Source organism: Ahaetulla prasina, chromosome 2 (genome assembly GCF_028640845.1).
Source record: "Ahaetulla prasina isolate Xishuangbanna chromosome 2, ASM2864084v1, whole genome shotgun sequence".
NCBI lineage: Eukaryota > Metazoa > Chordata > Lepidosauria > Squamata > Colubridae > Ahaetulla > Ahaetulla prasina.
Genome location: NC_080540.1, coordinates 203,441,267 through 203,461,551, shown reverse-complemented (window position 1 = coordinate 203,461,551; position 20,285 = coordinate 203,441,267). Strand labels below are relative to the sequence as shown.

The 20,285-nt window shown below is 37.9% G+C and overlaps 1 protein-coding gene across 3 annotated transcripts in view; it reads left to right on the top strand.

Annotated features, from left to right (window-relative positions):
• KCMF1 (potassium channel modulatory factor 1) overlaps window positions 1-16,404 on the top strand; it is a 50,460-nt gene extending 34,056 nt beyond the window's left edge. For all 3 annotated transcript variants that reach the window (XM_058166292.1, XM_058166293.1, XM_058166291.1), the window contains exons 3-7: window positions 1,587-1,726; window positions 6,098-6,199; window positions 8,292-8,466; window positions 9,005-9,287; window positions 14,293-16,404. In XM_058166292.1, the coding sequence (XP_058022275.1) occupies window positions 1,587-1,726; window positions 6,098-6,199; window positions 8,292-8,466; window positions 9,005-9,287; window positions 14,293-14,554 (962 nt within the window). In that variant the 3' untranslated portion in view covers window positions 14,555-16,404. The remainder of the gene's footprint in view (window positions 1-1,586; window positions 1,727-6,097; window positions 6,200-8,291; window positions 8,467-9,004; window positions 9,288-14,292) is intronic.
• The last annotated feature ends 3,881 nt before the right edge of the window (window positions 16,405-20,285 follow it).

Below are 20,285 nucleotides of genomic sequence, written 5' to 3'. Positions count from 1 at the left end.
GCCATCTTAATATTCATAAGATCAGGCCATCAAATATATAGCCGATAACATGAAAGCCATCACGCTGGGGAAGTTTTTTGGCCACATAGCTGGTAAGAGCTCACATATATTCATGCTCTTACAGAGAGCAGTCATGTTGCAGATCCAGGAAACTAACAGCTTGGATAACGAAAGAAGGTTATTTGGAGATTTGGAGCAGTTTTGTGGTTGTAAAAATACGGTTTAGTATTGTAATGTTTGCAAGGCACAGAGTGCCCACTGGTGGCATATGTTATTTTCAGTGCAACGTTTGTCAGGGGTCATAGCAAAGAATTCCACTTGGATTTGAATTGAGAAGGTTTTATATACGCCAGGATATTTTTAAAAAAGAATTTTACAATGGGGACCAGAATTTCCATTGCAAAGTGATGCTGTCACACAGTGGAATGTCACGTAATTGCATCACTTAGCGATGGCTGTCCTGGTCGCTGTCATAACCCCAGGACTATATCAGTCATTAAACAGGAAGACACTGGAATTCCAGGCAACAGGATGGAGGGGGGGAAAGGTTCTCCAGAGGATGAGGGGGAGGGGAGGGTGCTACAGGCAGGTGCTACGGAGCGCAGATAGGTGAAAATGTGGCTGAGGTAGCTTCCAATTTCCTGCCGGTTTCCCCATTGACTTTACTTGAGGGAAGCCAGCAAGAATTTGCAATCACATTGGAAATTGCAATCATGTAACCGCCGAATGCTGCAACATCATAATTGCAAGTCTGGCACCAAGTACCTGGATTGCGGCCGTTGGGAAGCTGCAAGTGCTTGAACTTTGAGGACAGGTCGTAATTACTACTCCTTCACCACCACCATTAACTTTGAACAGTCATTGAACAAGTGGTTATAACCTGTGGACTGTGGGCATTTCAGTTTGAACAAAGGCAAATAATGGCTGTTTATATTTCAGCTTGAAATTTTCTCTTACTTGTTTAATTATGAACCTTCCTTAGGAGTCAGACTCTATAAATGCTGTAAGATTTTGAGGAAATAATGATGTATATCGTTACTTCAAAATGTCTTAATAGTTGCTGGCATTCATGTGCTCTCAATACAGGAAGCAAAGAGAAAGTAGATCTACGAGTATTCAGTAGGGCTGGATTTATTTGTGTAGTACAAAAGTTCAGGTTATAGATTGATCAATAGCCTTGATTCCTGCTGTTTAAAATAATGTGATTATAACATGTAACCATGGTGGGGGAAAATAGGATAATATAAATGTTGGCTAGCTGAGGTTATATGTGGTTTATTTTGCTTTTGCTTTTGAGTGGTATATATCAGGGGTCTCCAACCTTGGCAACTGTAAGACTTCTGGACTTCAACTCCCAGAGTTCCTCATCCAGTTTTGCTGGGAATTGAAGTCCACAAGTCTTAAAGTTGCCAAAGTTGGAGACCCCTGATATATATTAGTAGTTTTATATTCAGAAAGTTCAGTCCAGTAAATCATATGCTGGGCTAAATAGTTCTTAAAAACTTTTTTTTTAAAAAGAATATTTTCTATATTTCCAATATGATAATTTTTTTTGACTGCAGTTGTCATGTTCTTTATTATTTCAGATTTGTACTATGGTGGAGAAGCTTTCTCTGTAGAGCAGCCACAGTCTTTTACTTGTCCATATTGTGGAAAAATGGGTTACACGGAAACATCTCTTCAAGAACATGTTACTTCAGAACACGCAGAAACATCAACAGAAGTGGTAATTATAATAGCCATATTCCTCAGTTAATAACAGAAATTAATATATTTTTTTGTGAGGTGCCCGGATTTCTTTGCACGGCGGGAGAGATATAAATGCCTTAAAATAATATAAAGCACACACTTTTCATGTTGTCCTGTTAGGTAACAGAATCATTACATTTAAAATTCATAATCTGTCTCCAAATGTAAGCTGGTGCAATCTACTGTTTTTACATGGAACAATATAAATGAACTCTGGATGCAGGTAAAGGCCTGCTATTCTGTAAACAATGTATGATTATGAGAAATAGGTTTATCATTACAGTAAAGCAGAGTCAGTGAAAAATGCAGACTCGCACTTTGTAAGGCAGTAGTGAAAGCCTTGGAAAAGATACTCGGATTCCATGACATGTTTTTATGTACAAATGTTAGAATCGTGCAGGCAATGATTTTTTCTTGGGCCCTCAGTGGAAACAAAAGTTGGATTTTGAAAAAGCAGGGATAGAATTCCTGTTGGAGAAAATTCTTGAATACGATGACTAGCCAAGAAAGCAGATAACTGGTTCACAAAACATTTCAATTCAGAGTTCTCATTTGAGGCACAAATGACTAGTCTCAAATGATTATATTTGGACACTTTTTGGGAAGACCCAGCTCCCTTGAGAAATCTATAATACTGGGGAAAGCGGAAGGAAAGAAAAGAGGACAGCCAGCAGTGAATACACCTTTTGGGGACCTTGAGGGATCATCCTAGAAATGTATCTACATGGTCATTTTAGAGTCAACACCAATCAGTCAGTTATTTCATTTATGTTACCACACAAATTCCTGTTATCCTATAAGACCTATATTACCCTTCCTATGCGGTTGCATTTAGACTTCTCACATTTCAATGTGTGCTTTACCAGATAGTGCACATAGATGAGTTCTTGATAATTTGATTGACAATTTTTTTGACTGGGGCATCCAGAAAAAATTAGTTTATATTAACATACATATAATTTCTTTGTTCCATTATAAGAAAGAGTTTATAAGAATGCTGTTTACTTTTACTTTAAGAATGATAACATAATAGCAGGTATTAATGTTGCACATATTACAGTCTATTTGCACGTAAACAACTTAATAATAAGGGAATGGCGTTTTTATAGGTAAGTGTTGAGCTACACATTTTGAATATATTTGGTGTTGGATTTGAGTGGCAGTTAATTAAAGAAACTTCCTTGTATGATCCCTTTCCTTTCAGTTATATATAACTGTGTTTATTGTGAAAAGAACATATATTATTGGACAAAGAAATTCTTATAGGAACAGCTCAAGTGAGCTGAATTAGTTCAAAGGCCATCTAGTCTAAAATTCTGTACATAATGTGCCAATTTGCCTGTTTCGTTAAAGTCTACAAGTAGGACATGAGAACAGTAGCATTCTTCCATACAGGTTTTCTATTTTTTGAAATTGGATTCTGGGATGAAATTTTGAAAGCTATTTTGACTTACCTGTTTATAACTTTTATTGTCTGTGATTTTGGTCTAATCCTTCTTGAAAATCATCCAAGCTGATGGGTAAATTAAAGTTTAGGACTGGCTGTCTTCTGATCATTTCCATGACCAGTTATTCTATGTCTTGGTTATTAGGTGTATTTAGAAAGTTATGTTCCTATTGTAACTCAAACATGCATTTAATGCATCTGCATGAATAAAGTCTTAGGATATTTACAGTGTGGTCCAGCATAGCGAATTACAGGAATATGTTAAAGTGGCATTATTTCTACCTGCAGAGCTGCCACCAGAGAATGGCAATGAGACATTTATATTTTGGCCCCCAAAGTGCTTAATTCTAATGTCCCCCACCCCACCCCTGCTGTTCATATCTACATAAAGGCATTGGGAACAATTATCCAGAGATTTGGAGTACTGTCTTAACCAGTATACTGATGTCACTGAACTCTATTTTCCCTTTCCATCTGAACCAGAAAAAGATTGTACAGATGCTTGAAAGTTGCCTGGAGCCACTGGTGGACCAGATAAGGGCAAAAATCCTGAACCTAAATAAGATAAAAATAATGTGGGTAGACCAGGAAATTTGGAAAATGCCCTGCCAACAAGATTGTGCTTCTTCTGAAATAACAGATATATAACTTGGGAGCATTCCTTGATTCAAGCCTTATCATTAGAGGCAGAAATAGCCTGAATGGCAAGGAAGGCCTGTCCCAAACTTAGGCTTGCATGCCATTTTCCACCGTATCTATATTGGGATTGCTTAGTTTCAGTAATACCTAATATTTACCATTTCTTGGCTGGATTACTAAATTTTTTTTATTATTTTTTTTTTAATTTTTTTTTATTTGCATTTATATCCCGCCCTTCTCCGAAGACTCAGGGCGGCTTACACTATGTTAAGCAATAGTCTTCATCCATTTGTATATTATATACAAAGTCAACTTATTGCCCCCAACAATCTGGGTCCTCATTTTACCTACCTTATAAAGGATGCAAGGCTGAGTCAACCTTGGGCCTGGTGGGACTTGAACCTGCAGTAATTGCAAGCAGCTGTGTTACTAACAGACTGTCTTAGCAGTCTGAGCCACCAAATTGCCCCAAAGTGCAAAAAACAGCTACTCAGTTATTAAATTGGATGCTAAAATGGCTTATAGGGTATCAGGCCCAGGAGTACTATGCTAGTGCTGCAAGACCCCATTTAAGTGTATGATACTCTCCAGCCCTAAACAGCTTCAGAGTCTGGCAGTTTAAAACCTGCCTCCCTAACATATCCCTATGCAGTAAGATCAGTTTGAACAATAGCTTTAGCTCAAGATACGGTGGCCAGGAATAGAACCTTCTCAATAGCAGCAGACCAGTCATGGAACACTCTCACGAGGGATGTGCATTCCAGCTCAAACTATTGCCTTATTGTTTTTCTGTTTAAGTAATCTTGGTTTTAATTTTTGTATTCACATTTTTCAGCACCGCGATTTTATTCTGATAGTGGTTTGTTGTTTGTTTGTTTATTTGTTGTTTATTCTTGGTACAGACATTAAATCAATAAAATAAAAAATGTTGAGCTTTCCATTTGTGCAATGTTGTTACCTTTGCATATTTTCCTGGTTTATTCTTTATTGTTAAAAGCATTTTAATAAAAAGGTGAGGGCATGGACTTAATGTTGCCTTAAGGGCTGATACTGTCATACATGATGATTATAAGGAGGAATTTTTAACACTATACCTCTCTAATGCAAAGTTTGCATGCATGCTGATTTCTACAGATGCTCCTTTTGGCAGGCACATAAGCCCTTCTTCCAATTCGATTTTTTATCTCTTTACTTTAAATTAGAAGTGTGGGCACTTTGGAAGGGCCACCCATTTTCTGGACTACCTCCGAGACATGTACAAACATGTAGAAATCCTGAAGAATGAAAAAGTAGAAAGTAGTGTATGCTAATGTTTTATTTTGTAATATGCCCTGGAAATAAAGAAAAATAAAGAAAGTATACAATAAATACAACTAACTCGATAACTAATAATGTTTTGTTTGGCTTCATAGTGAATGAATACATAAAACCCTAGCACAAAATTACCAAAAAACCCCAAACAAACCCAGAGCCACTAATATTTTAAAAATACCAGTGCTTTTTTTGTGCCCACGTATTTTATCACCTTGAATCTATCGGTTTATAGTATACTACTACTATACTATATACAAGAAGTATAGAAAACTTCTTGTAGTTTTCAAGAAGTTTGGTTGACCCCATTCGGTGGCAGTAATGTTTCATAGCTACTGGATGTTATAAAAATCTACATGATGATGTCAAAGTGTAATCATACTGAAACATCTAATCCAGGGGCTAGATTCTCTAAAGTAGAAATTCACATACTTCTAAATTAATAGATCATAATGGAGACCAATTGGAAATGGGCTCATTCTAGAAACCATTAGCTGTCATATTTTTCTACAGCCACCTAGAATCTTCTTTGTCTCTGCAAAACTGACAGTCTGTTTATAAATGATTACTGAGGGTTCCCCCCCTCCCCCACTTGTTCTAAGCTTTAGTTCCATAATGCTTTGGCAAAGTCACCTCGGAAATCAGGAATGGCAAAGTTATTAGGTTCTTGCTTAAAAAGCCAGAATTGGATAACAGTTTATTACAGTTATGTATCAGATTTGATGCATAGATTGGCAGCACTGTAAGATAGATGAAATATTTAGTCTTGCATGCATACATGTTTCATTTTTCTTGACTTCATACCCACTTCCTGGTATATTTTTCTTAAGTTAGCATTCCAGTTTACTTAAGCGCTTTGTGCTTTTTCATGTGGCAGCTCCTGCTAGAGATGTCTTGTTGTTGATAATATATAACGCAAATAGACTTTCTAAACTTTTTTATCGTTTTCAGATTTGTCCAATATGTGCAGCATTACCTGGAGGAGATCCCAATCACGTAACGGATGACTTTGCAGCTCATCTTACACTGGAACACAGAGCTCCTAGAGATTTAATATCCTTTCCTAAATTAAGAAGAAACAACAGGATAATTATTGTTGAATGCATTAAAGAAGCTTAATTTTGAATTAAATTTTTCTATTAGCATACAGGACAGGCATTGTCCAAGTGAACATGATTTGAGTGGTTAGCTATATCTAAGACGCCGTGGTTGATCACTTTGTGCCAAATCGAGTCCGAATGGTTAACTATATATATAATAAGTTTATTTTCCGACCCTTAAAGAAAGACTTAGAAACGTATCATCGAAACAGATGTGGTTGAAGCATTAGACTGGATTAAGAGAATCAGGTTAAAACCCCCAGTTTACCATATTGTTCCTTTAGTGGCATTTTCCCAGGCTCTTCTCAGTCCAGCATTATTGTAAGAATTAGGAAGATTCCTAAGAGATCTATATTGAACTTCTAGAAGAAAGGGTTAGGGTTAGATTACAATTACAGGTGGTCTGCGACTTAAAACCACAATTGAGCCCAAACTTCATGTTGCTAAGTGAGACATTTGTTAAGTGAGTTTTGTCTCATTTTACAACCTTTCTTGCCACAGTTGTTAAAGTGAATCACTGCAGTTGTCAAATTAGTAACATGGTTGTTAAGTGAATCTGGCGTCCCCATTGACTTTGCTTGTCAGAAGATTGCAAGAGGTGATCTCATGACCCTGGGACATGTGCAGCCATCGTAAATACGAGTCAGTGTGAATTTTGATCATATGACTTTGGGGGTGCTACAACGGTCATAAGTATGAAAAATGATCATGCATCACTTTTAGTGCTGTTGTAACTTCAAGCGGTCACTAAACAAACTGTTGTAAGTCAAGGACTGTCTGTACTAATAAATTCCTATTTGAAGTATTGTTCCTAGGGAACTATTTGGGTGAATAATTTCCAATTTAGTTGTAATTATCTAAACTTAGGTGTTCTCTAATATATTTCTGCAGTTAACATGCTTTTGGCCTAGGAAGCAATAATGAACTGACTGCTGTGATTTAATTTACCAAATGTTGTGCTAGCACACAGAGCAAATTGTTTAATCAAGAGATCTTCAGATAAAAATGCCCAGTTTTTCAACTCCAATGATAATTTTATGGTTTTGTCGTTAATGAGTGCTTTTTAGCCACAGTTCAAGGTACATAAGAACACAATACAGAAGAATGTTAGATTCAAACCTTTATTTAGATGTGATGATGCCATGATGTAAGGAGGACTACTTTATATGGGCATTTCAAATCATTGCCCGTGAAACCTTCAGTGTATTGTAAATTCTCAAGGTGGGCCTCTCTTTTGTCTATTACTTCATGATGATGGTTTATTGTATGGCTTTGCCTTAATGTAAGGTTTCTTCTAATTGTATGACATTAAATTAAAAATGTATCCATGAAGTAGCATTTAACTAAATAGCTTTTCTTTTGGTCTTTACAGTTCTTTGGGTAGGTGTTTTTGGAGATTCTAAATCATCCAGGTCATGGTTGTCCCAAAGGTGCTCTTTCAAGAGGCAACTGGACTTTCTGGTAGTGTTCAAGATGACTGTGCATCTTCCTTTATCAGCTAGCAGGATGGTGATGTTTGGGTCTCTTCCTAGGGATGTCACTGCTCTCCTTTCTTGAATTGTGAGGTTGAAAGGGGTTTTTGGCACTGCCGAGGGTTGCAGATACCTTCATCCTTAATCGTTCTGCTTCTGGTTCTGCCAGTTTATTGTTCCTGACTCTATAGCTGTGAGGAGATCTACAATTGGTAGCTGTTCTGGCATTACTGCAAAATTCAGCCCTTTGGCCAAAACGTTATTTTCTGTTTGGATAAGCTCTCTGTCAGACAGATTTCTTGCCCGTCAATCATGTCACTGTCCATCTGGGTTGGTTTTTCTGTTTTCTGTTTTTTTTTTTCCAGTCTAAGATGTAGGGTATAAAATTTGCCTTTTTGTCATTCTTTGCACTTGTTGTGTTGTGTTGGACCAGAAAGTCCAGTTGCCTCTTGAAAAAGCACCTTTGGGATTCTTTGCCGGGTGTGTGTGTGTGTGTGTGTGTTTGTTTGTAGCACTAAGATTTTCTTTGTTTGCAACTCCGTGTTGATGCTTTTTCGTTAACTCATTGGTGACGATGAATCCAGCGGTGTTCGGCATGTACGTAGAATGTTTCACCCAGGTCGAGGATTGGGTGGCCCCCGCGCACGTAGATCAAACATGCACTTTACTAGCAGTTCCACTGGTGGATTTTCATCATCACAGAGTTCGTATTCTCCAAGCAATAGAGAAGCCATGGATCCTATAGCTGGTAAGGGTCACAAACCTTGCACATTGCCATGTTCTGAATGAAGCAAAACCCATTTCTAAAAACCAAGGATATTCGTGACTGTGTAGATACAGATTAACAGAATTGGAAAGGACCTTGTAGGTCCAACCCCCCCACCAACCAAGCAGACCCTACACCATTTTTGACAGATGGCAGTCCCGTCTCTTCTTGAAAGCTTCCAGTGATGAAGCTCCCACAACTCGTGAAGGCAACTTCTGTTCCATGGGTTGATTGCTCTCACTGTCAGAAAACTTCTCCTTATTTCCAGGTTGAATCTCTCCTTGTTCAGTTTCCATCCATTATTTCTAGTATGGCCTGTGTGAGACAGTCCTGCTCAATATTGTTAGTTGAAATTATCATTTACCAAAAGTGCCCTGGTCTTAGAAGACTGTCAGTAGTTAGGATTATTTCACACAGTGGTAGTAAAAAATCCAAAGTTAATGGAGTTTTCTGGGTACTGCCCATGGTCATGGTTTTGTTTGAATAGATTTTAGTCTCTCTTCTCTTTTCTTATTGGCAGAGCTTTTATCTCAGTTATCTGGTGTAAGGCGTTCTGCAGGGGGACAGCTCAATTCCTCTGGTCCTTCGGCGTCTCAGTTACAGCAGCTGCAGATGCAGCTGCAGTTAGAAAGACAACATGCACAGGCAGCAAGGCAACAACTGGAGACTGCACGCAATGCAACGAGGCGTACGAATACCAGCGGTGTCACCACCACTGTTACACAATCTACAGCAACAACCAACACGTCTAATGCAGAAAATAATCAGCAGGCTATCCAGAACTCTCAATTTCTCCTTACCAGGTAATGCATTCTAGTGAGATGACTGCAATTGTTCCGTTTTTTTTGCTCCAGGCATTCAAAGCTGCCATTGTATATTGTGATGCTATCCTTCCCCTCCCCCCCCATCTTGGTTTTCATTCAATGTGGAATATCCAGCTAACATTGAAAGTGTGCTTTTCCCATGACTAATTGCGTGTGTTAGGGAGATCTGTATGCTGATGTTCCAGAGAGCAGCAAGTGGCTTAAACTAAAATGGAACACTAGAGGCTGAGAACATGTGCCTTGAAAAGTACTCAACAGTCTGAAGACTGTTTATATATGAAAGGTTTGGCAGTTGTGTGGAGCTGAACTTTAAATTTTGTTCAATTTGGTTTTCTGGGTGTGTGATTTTTATTGATCAAACTTTACCAAATAAGCCCACACACACACACACACACAGGAATGATTTATCTCATGGATATATTATTACAAGTAAATATGAATAATTTGTTTTCTGTAGTATGTTTTTAAAGAATTGTTACATTCTTTGATCCTTATTAGCATCAATTTATAATAAATTTTGAAGTCATATCATGTCTTATTTTTTAAACAATCTAGAAAAAGGGAGAAGAACAGCGTGTGTGTGTGTGTATGTGTGCGTGTGTGCGTATATATGTATGTATGTATGTATGTATGTATGTATGTATGTATGTATGTATAAATGCACACTTTAAACTGTAAATTTTAAAACAACTTTGACCTTCATGGATTAGAGTAAATTTCAATATGTGCGCATATGTGTGTGTGGAGAACTATTTTAAATAGTTGAGTCAAATAATAATAGAGATAGTCCTCACTTAATGACAGGTTACTTCTGGGCTTAGTTGCAGTTGTTAAGTGAGGACTACCTGTTTAAAAAAAGCATGTGAAAACTAAAGGCTTAGATATAGATAGGCACTATAAAGTTTTATATACAATCCCAATAATCCCAATGATAACAGTCATGATCTGTACAGAACGCATCATATTCTTCAGCAAATCTGTTTGTGAAAGCTGCCTTTATCTATTGGAACAGCAACTTCACATGATTTAAGAGCATCAGAGGCCCAAATGCTACCACCAGTCGGTAATGCCTATATTTTTTGTAGGCAAACAGTAAAAAATATGTAGAATCGGATGTAATATCATAAATTACATCATAAAGGAGCAAGTAGGAAAATATGTCCTTTTTAAACATTACTGCTATTAATCTAAAAGTATTTTTCAATGAAAGAATATCAACTGGAGATGCTAATGTAATATTTAGAATTACAACACAAACCTATCATCTTAAATTTTCAAGTAGAACTATTGGGACCTCTTTACTTATTTATTTTAATGTGACTCTTTATCTTGTGCCCAGTCATATTACGTAATAATGCTTCTATCACTTACATTATTAGGAAATACTATCCAAAGTTCCCCCCAAACCCAAAGGGATTCTGTCTAGTATAACAGCAGTAGATGCTCAGAAGCAGTTGTGTTAATAGTCCCTCTTTGTTTTCCTGGGCTCAACAGAATCACCGGTCACATCATCTAGAAAATCCTCAGGGCCTTCAGAAATCCTCAGAGCCTTCAGGATTTCCTGACTATCTGTCTCAGATCACCCAAATAGATCCACTGCTTCTACATGATTTAGCCTCAATCAACTCAAATCTCAGTAGGGAATGATCTGTCTGACAATGGAGAATGTCACATTACCTTCTCCCCACTACCAGCATCTCACTCCCAATCTGTTCTGACTTTCAAACCAAGTCAAGATACGATCTGTAATTCTTGTTGGGCCCACGTATATGAAAACAATCCCAGGATGGTCACAATAAAGTCAGAGCCGTTACTTAATAAGAAACAAGACTCTTGTTCTGTTCAGTGGTCATCTGTGCTTCCACACACGCGGCTTTGCTCCATGCAAAGAATTTTGGGAAACTATTTAAGCTGAGCTTCTTGGCAGAACACTGTTGCCCACCCCACATATATTTACAGTCCTTGGCTTTGCTAAATTCCTTCAGTTCCTAGATTTCCACTGCTGCTACATTCAGTGATGGTAGAGGTACCTATAGTGGTATAGGCTGATGGGTTCTAGGAATATGGAGATGATCAGTGGAAGAGCTATAGTTAAAGCAACACTGTTTGTTGTTATCCGTTATCAAACTTACAGTAGCTTTGTATAGCTTTAGGAGGAGGGGCAGATTGCATTATGTTAAAATAACAGCAAAACTATAAGCATCTGCTCTGGCTTGGATATCTAGCTGATAATGTTTCACAAACATGGAAGGTGGACAAGCCATCAACTCCACATAAGTTGGGAAGAAGCCCTCAAGCAAATGCAGTCAGAAGTTGCTGTAGCTCTGGTGAAGTGACCATGAACAGCTGATGGAACAGGTAAGTTTGACAGCTGATAACAAAATAGTGCCAGCAGCCAATAGGATAATAATTGCTAAAGGACAGGTAAGAAATTCCTAAGAAGTAGATTTTGAATCTTGGATTTAAAAAAAAAAAATTACTGACTAGAGCAGAGATAGATCAACCATGTTTCAGAGGCAACTGTAATTGATCTTGGTTCAAGAAAATATAGTCTCAGAATTGAAGATGACAACTTTGCTGGCAAGAAAACAGTGGAAACCTCCAATACTGATTATAGGTTTGGTATTTCAAGACTGCAACTGTAGAGGCCAGATGTTGGCCAATTTGACAAACTGGGCCAGGAATATCAAACTTGTGTCATCAGGGAGTCATCACGTGACGTATCACAACCTTTTTCCCCTTCACTAAACCAGATGTGGCCAGCACGTGACACATCTAGTCTGCGGGGCGTGAGTGTGACATCCCTGCACTAGATTATTTGACTAGAAATGTAGCCACAGTATGTGCTCCAAAAGAACCTCTCAGTTGGGACCATGGATTTCAGAAACATATATTGCTGATATTTCAGACAAATATTTGCCCTCTTCAGAACAATAAGCAGTAGGAATATACAGTATATTATGAGTGTACTTCTGCACAATTTATAAATATTTAAGTATATCTTTTCATGTGACAACACTGAAGAAATGACACTTGGCTAAAATATAAAGTAGTGAGTATACAGCTTGTAAAACAGTGTAAATGTGCTGTCCCCTCAAAATAATGCAACACACAGCCATTAATGTCTAAACTGGTGGCAACAAAAGTGAGTACACACCCCTAAGTGATAATGTCCAAATGGGGCACAAAGTGTCAATATTTTGTGTGGCCACCATTATTTTCCAGCACTGCCTTAACCCTCTTGGGCATAGAGTTAACCAGAGCTTCACAGGTTGCCACTGGAATCCTCTTCCGCTCCTCCATGACAACGTCATGGAACTGGTGGATGTTATAGACCTTGCGCACCTCCACCTTCCGTTTCAGGATGCCCCACAGATACTCAATAGGGTTTAGGTCTGGAGACATGCTTGGCCAGTCCATCACCTTTACCCTCAGCTTCTTTAGCAAGGCAGTAGTCATTTTGGAGGGGGGGGGGTTGGGTTGTCAGCATGCTGACAAAAATGGATAGGACAATGAGATAGGAGGAGGATAGAAGAATTAGAGAAGGGATCTAAAAGGAAATACAAATAAATAAAAATAAGCTGGTTTGGAGTCAGAAAGATGAGAGAACATCTTTCTTAATTGGTGCCAAAGAAGCAGTTAGAAAGGACTAGTGGAGTTTAGACAAGGCCAGGTTGCAGAGCAAGAAGGAAGCAGCACTTTCACCAAAAGCTCAGCTGGGGAACTTTCCAGGTTGATGTTTTGTGCAGGCACAAACCCATGAGTGATGCACAGAGACCATGACGAATAACCATTGTCTCTATTCAGGCTGAAAGTAATTGAAGTAATGATGCTTCATTTCAATTAACCCCCCACTATACATATTGGACGTAATCTGAGTGTTTGATTTTTCTTCTTCAAATTTGTGTTTATGTGTGTGTGTATATGCCACAGTGAATTCTAGTTGGAAAGGCTCGTGTACTCTTTAAGGTGCTCACACCTCTTTATTTGCATTATTGCGTCTCACATTCCTTCAAGGAACCTATGCAGCATGGTGGGATGTCTTCAGCCCCACAATAGTAACCCTGTGACTTGACTGGGTTGAACAGGAATGAGTCACTTAAACTAAATTTACCTGGGAGTCCCATGCTTGAATTGGAACTTGAATAGTCCAGCATTCCTTCCCTCCCACCCACCCCAAACCTCTTTAACTCTTATTTTTCAGGATGCAAGATGATTTGCAAGCTTTAATTGTATTTTATTATGTTTAATAAAAAAACATTCAGTTGAACATTCTTTAAGTTGTATATGCAGTCTGGAATAAATGTATATGCAAGCTATTTTTAAAAAGCAATTAAACCATAAGCATCTCTATAAGAAAGGAGTCCTACAGATAGGGGACCAGCAATGATCCTACCCAACAGCCTGAAAGGTTAGATCTTCTCAGATCATAGAAAAATAACCTTCCTCATATAGAAGAAAACCAAAACAAATATCTTAAAACTGACCCTTGAAAGAAAAAAAACGAGGAAATGTAAGCAGAGTACTAAAGCGTGACAGGCAAAGAGCCTGCCCTCCTCCCCCTTGCTAAGAAAAAAAATACATCTTCTCCAGATCTTCCTCAACTCTTAGCATCACAGTTATTGAGCAGTAGTCAGCTTATAGGATCAAACATAAAAGCTCTGGTTATTAGTCATAAGCAAAACGTAACTCTTGTTTCCTTTTCCTTTTCCTTATGGAAATAATATGCAAACGAGGCCTGGAAATAAACTTTGGATTTATTTTTTGTTCCCGAACCCATCCCCCCCCCTAACTTATTTAAAAAACTTGCATGGCTGCCCATATTGGAGTAGCAATTCCATGTAGCTTATGACATACATATTAAATGCAAAACGATTACAATTCTAACCCCCACAGAGCCTTACATGGCTTTTTAGAATTATTGGTCCTACAACGAAACACATGTGATCCTTTTCAGCTATATCCTGTTCCATCTTTTATGCAGGTTGAATGATCCCAAGATGTCTGAAGTAGAGCGTCAGTCAATGGAGAGTGAGCGGGCTGACCGCAGCCTGTTTGTTCAAGAGCTTCTATTGTCCACTTTGATGCGGGAAGAAAGCTCATCCTCTGATGAGGATGAACGTGGGGAAGTTGCCGATTTTGGTGCTATGGGCTGTGTAGATATTATGCCTTTAGATGTTGCTTTAGAAAATCTAAATTTAAAAGAGAGTAATAAAGGAAATGAGCCTCCTCCACCTCCTCTTTGATGACATCCCACTTCGCAGACAATGTCCTCTGTGCTGTATTTGCCAATGAAAGTGGACAACAACTATCTTGGGTTTGTTTTGGTGATTGTAATTTCAGGTCTGTCACTCTTGTTACATTGTGTACATTCAAAGGAAGAGAGAAAAAGATATATATGATAATCATTTCCACTTAAAATAATTTTTACTTCTAGCAGGTAAATGTAGGTTTCAGTGCAGAGGGAAATCCTCTGTGCTCTGTACTTTTGACATGCAAAAGGCTCTCCTAATACTCCACATTCAAACTGAAGAGGAAAAAAAAAAGAAATCTCTAATGAAGCTGCTGTGTGTATTTATGAATATTAATGAATAAAAACTGCTTGGATGGTTTACCTTTACTGCATGAGGTTTTTTGCAGCGTGCATGAGTTTTAGTGACCTTGTCATTTAAAAAAACACTTTTAAATACAAGGAATAAAACTACAAACAACTCCCTCCCCCAGAGCTTTCCTATTATTCAAAGGTTACAAGACGAAGACGTTAGTGCTCATTTAGTGACGTGTGACCATCAAGTAGCTTTTGAATAATGTATATCAGAACCACCTTTTTTTCGTGTGCTGTTGGCACATCACGCAATCTCTGCAGTGGGACCGCTTGTTGTTTTTCAGGGTGTGGCATTTTTGCTCAGTGCGTCTTTTAATGTTGCCCTTTTTAACCATCAAACTTAACATATGGAATAAATCAGCCTGGTTTTTATGCATCACCGGGAAACACAAAAGTAAGTCCACTGCCAAGCTTGGCAACAGGAACTTTTGTGTGCCTTGGAATCGGCATACTTGTTCAGTTTTGTTTAAAGGGTTTTTTTTCCCCGTTTTTAATGGTTGTTTTTTTAAAAAAAAAAAAATTCAGACTGTTGACACATGTTTTATTCAGGTGTAGATGGTTCATTTATTTGCTGTCTTAAAGTAAAAGTTAACCTGGATCATAATTGTCTTCTTTTAAAACGTTCACCGTCTTGGTCATATGCCTAGTTATTTATGTATTTGCTTCCTAGTTGCAGAGACTTGTCAGTATCAGGAGAGCTTAAGATGATTCCCAGACTTTTGTCAATATATTGCAACTGCATTCTTAATGCTAATTCTAGCACCTTTTAATTTATTATTTCTTCATATATTTTTTCTGGCATAAAACATTTTTTTTTAAAAAAAAGCCTTTTAATGGAATCATGCCACCTACATGCCTATACTATTAATCCTGTATGTATAAAATGTACAGTGTTTTGTGCATAGACTTTCATAATAACCCCAAGGCAGGGACAGGTGGGGATATTGTGGTTTGGGAAGGGTGGGAGGTGGGGTTGTGGGAAAGGGAATGTAAAGTTAGACAATAAAGACAAAATTGCACACCGCTTCTGGTTAAATCTAAACTAGGCTTAGACCACAATCATGTTTCTGCCTGGTTCTCTCACTTTCTTCACCTCTCGTTTGCCTGTATATTCTCCCACTTCTGCCACGTTACAAGCTTTTTAAAATAAAATGAAAAAAATCCAGATTCAAATAGCAGGATAGAGTCTTGACATGGATGCTACTCTTAAAATGATAAAATCTATTGACAGCTGTCAGTTTTGACTCAATTATTTCTTTATAAAATACAGTACTAGATTTGTTTTTTCTCTTTACTCTTTGAAACTGAATGTTCTAAGGGGGGGAATTCTATAGCTGCCCTCTGGTTAACTTGGGTGTTAAACCCAGTAGGGTTTTTTTAAAAAAAAACTGTTGAGGATTTTAAAAACCAGTTTTCAAGCTGTAGTCTTTTCAAACACACCTGCACATTACAGTAAGACCCACAGTTCAATAAAGCATTTTCAAGACTGTTTGTTCAGTTGATTCTTTGATGTTGCTGTGTTATCCAAACAAATTGATTCTAGGCAGGCCTCTAAAATGGTGCTTTAAGGAGGCTTATACTGGAGAAAGTCTTGGTTCTCTCATTCTTGCTTTCCCTAAACACACAATTTGGTTTTAAACTTTGGTCACAGCTTTGAAAATACATAAAAAGACACTACATGATTTGTTGAGGCTTGCTTGCTGAGTGTAGAGGATGTGGCGTTCTGTCATGCTGAAATTATGATATTAATTAAAACTATATGCTCATTTAAAGCTTTTTAGCTTAAGTGGCCAGGGACTTTCAAATGTTATGGGGCTTTTACTTCATTTAATTTTGTAAATAAGTTAGTATCCTGTTTTTGGAATGCTGTCAACATCAGTTTCTTAAAAAGCATGAAATGCAGGCAATAAAAGCTTCACAAAAGTAGCATAAAATTGGATCTTATTGGAAATCTTGGAATATGAAGCAACCCATCTCACAAAGTTGTGGGAAAATAGGAAGGAGTATTATATATACTCGCCACCTTGTGTTATTTAGAAAAATAATATAGGTGGGATAAAAATAAATATGTAAATAAAGTCCTTAAGATAACAGAGCATTTCTAGTAATGAGCTATACTTAAAAAGCCATCAATCAATATTTCTAACTTCAAATCCTGAATGGACAGATTCATGGCACTGAAAGTTTATATTCTTAAAATGAATTGGGTATTTTTTTAAAATTTGAATTGGCTGAAAGAACCATTCAACAAATTCTAGTGTGTTACAAGATACAAAAGTTCTATTGACTTTACCAGGTTGGTTATTAGGTTTTTTAATTGCAGTTTGCTATTCAGAAATTGGGCAAGTGAAATTATCATATTCTCAGTTGACAAAAACTAAAAAAGATTGGCTTCTCATTTTTAATTATTGGGAATACATTTAACATATTCTTAGATTACATACTGGATCTTTGGTTGGTTCTGTTGTCTTAAATCTATTGAGAATTCAATACAGTATTGTCAGTTGCCTCATTTCAGATTGATACAATATTTGACAGTTAAAATACTTACCGGTAACTGATTTAAAATCTTACACAGAACAAGGTTGTCAAAATTAGTATGACTCTTCAGTTTCTATAACCATTCGATTTGAAAGTACAGCTTTCTGCTTTTACCTGGGTAGGGTATCAGGGTAGCCTTATGACCCCGGATTACTTTTTAAGATACATTTTATTTACAAAATGGTTCAGAAAAGTTGTTAATCTACATCCGATAAACCCTAGGAATTTAAATCAAAAGACCAGTTTTTCATTTAATGCAAGCAGTAATTTCCAAAAGTCACCTTTGGTTTTTATCTTATTGGCACCAGAGAGATCATATGTGAGTGAACTAAACTGCATCCACATGGTGGGTTTCCACAGTATTTGTTTTGTATTCCACACAGCAGCAGCATCTCACTAAAGCAACTTGTTTAACTTCGGATGTTTTACTGTATACGTATGGAAAATAGAGAAAAATCTTATCTATACTTTGTGATCGTATACTGCTGTTCCAATAATTTAAATACTTTTAACGATGCCTCCGTAGTTTCCCACACTCCTGCATTTTGCACCAGCTGAAGCTTTCAAATACTGTTAAAAGGTAGCTCCATTGTAGAGTAAGTGGCAGTAATCTAATTGGGAAGTAACCAAGGCATGTGTGACTAAGCAGGGCCTCCTGGTCCAGGAGTTGGTGCATAGGTAACTGCAGCCTATCCAGAACTCGAGATGGAAGATTTACAGAGATTGGGGAGGGGAGAGGTTTTCTTAAAACCTAAAGTTATTCCATTTTGCTTGGATTGCGTTGAAGCCTGTTGTTCCCCAACACACACCCTGTAACCTGACAGTGATTCTTCCATGACATCGAATAGCCTACTGTGGAGACGAAAAGCTATCATACTGATACCTCACCCAGAGATTTCATGTTTGTTTATTGATCAGATTTGTATAACAGCATCTCACCAAAAGCAACTCTGGTGTTTGTGTTGATGTTAGAAACAGGAGATGAGAGTACCAGGCCTTGGAGGCCCCACCAAGCAGAGACTGGCCAGGCATTCCTCCATGTATTCTACCAGCATCCAGCTTTGTTGGGAACAAAACTGCTTTTTGACATGGATTTGCACTGGTAATTTCATGACTTGGTAAGAAGGAGTTGGAATGAGCAAAAATCAAAAATCAGTTTTGTAAATAACGTGCGACCATTATAAACCTCTTAACCTTCCCTCATATTTAGCAGTTGGATTAAACTTGTACAGGTAGTCCTCAATTTACAACAGTTCATTTATTGACCAAAGTTAACAATGGCACTGAAAAAAGTGACATGAACATTTTTCAGAATTGCCACCTTTGCAGCATTCCCATGATCATGTGATCAACATTCAGATGCTTGGCAACTGGTTCGTAATTATGACCATTGCAGTGTTTTGGGGGTCATGTGATCACTTTTTACAAACTTCTGACATGCAGAGTCAATGGGGATGCCAGAAACACTTAACAATCAGGTTATCACTGTTATCAACTACAGTGATTCACTTAACAACTGTGGCAAGAAATGTCGTAAAATGGGGAAAAACTCAACAAATTCTCAGTCAGAAACAAATTTTGGGCTCAGTTGTGGTCGTAAGTCGAGAACCACCTGTATATGGTGGGTTGCATAAGTTTTATCCATATGCTGTAATGGAAACAAATCCAAAAACTGGTGCAGAATGATGAAAATAGCAGGACTCCTTTAGCCACTACAAATTTTCAGTTGGATGTCAAGGTTTTTTCTATTCCCAAAAAATTAAAACATCCCTATATATCTTTTAAGAAATCAATAGGAGAAATGAAGAAAGGACAGCATAACAATCCCCAAATTATCTTGCAAAGGGTCCATTTGATGTGTGTCCTGGGGTATAGGCGGTCTAATGTAGCTTTCTCCTTACTGGTCTTAAGATGTCTAGTTAAATAGACAATGTTGGCAAGACATTACTTCTTCTGGATAACACTCAGAATTCACTTGGAGCAGTTTTGTTGTCTCTGCTTATTGTTTTTTTCTATGCTGCTGTCAGAGCTAGCTGGTGAATTCAGCCCCTTTGTCACTGCCAGGAGTTGGGTTATGTTATTGTTGCAAAATTCAGTGTTGGGCAAGGCAACAGAAGCAGGGTGGCACAGTAAGCTCTACTGTATAATCAGAGGTGACCCACCTCCGGAAGAAGGCATTTGCGGCATCCACTCCTACGTTTACAGTAATAAAACACTTTTTAAGTGTCAGCTTTGGATCCATTCATTGTGAGGAGTTTTCAACCTACCCTAACTGCAAAACATAATGACAGGACCAGACTCGAGGCATTACTGATAATGGTGAGAGTCACTGAAGTTCCAGTTGTGTTGGCACGATCAGTGTGGAAGCATTCCATTCCATGAACAGAAGACAGCAAATGTCTATGGAGATTCTCAGTCATCTAGGTCATTGTTCCAAAGCTGCTTTTTCCAAGAGGAAACAACTTCCTGAAAGTCCAGATGCCTCTTGGAAAAAGCACCTTTGGGAGAAGATGGCAAAGGCTTATGGCAGGCTACTTTAAAGGCAGCTGAGAAAGTGAGTGAAGCCCAACACTTTGTCACTCCAAAAGACTTTTATCACTGGCTTCCTTCTACCCCATACTGCACTGAGACTTCCATTCCCTACCATTGAAGTAGATGGGGAGTCCTGGAAATGTTATGAACAAGGCTGCACCAAATGCTTAGAAATCCTAGGGGATATAAAAGCCCACTCATTTCTTTGCTCCTCTGTAAAGTATTTCTTCATAACTTTTCAAAAAAGAAATCTGCTTTAATTCCTACAAGAGCTTCAATGAGTAGGCTTTAGATTCTTG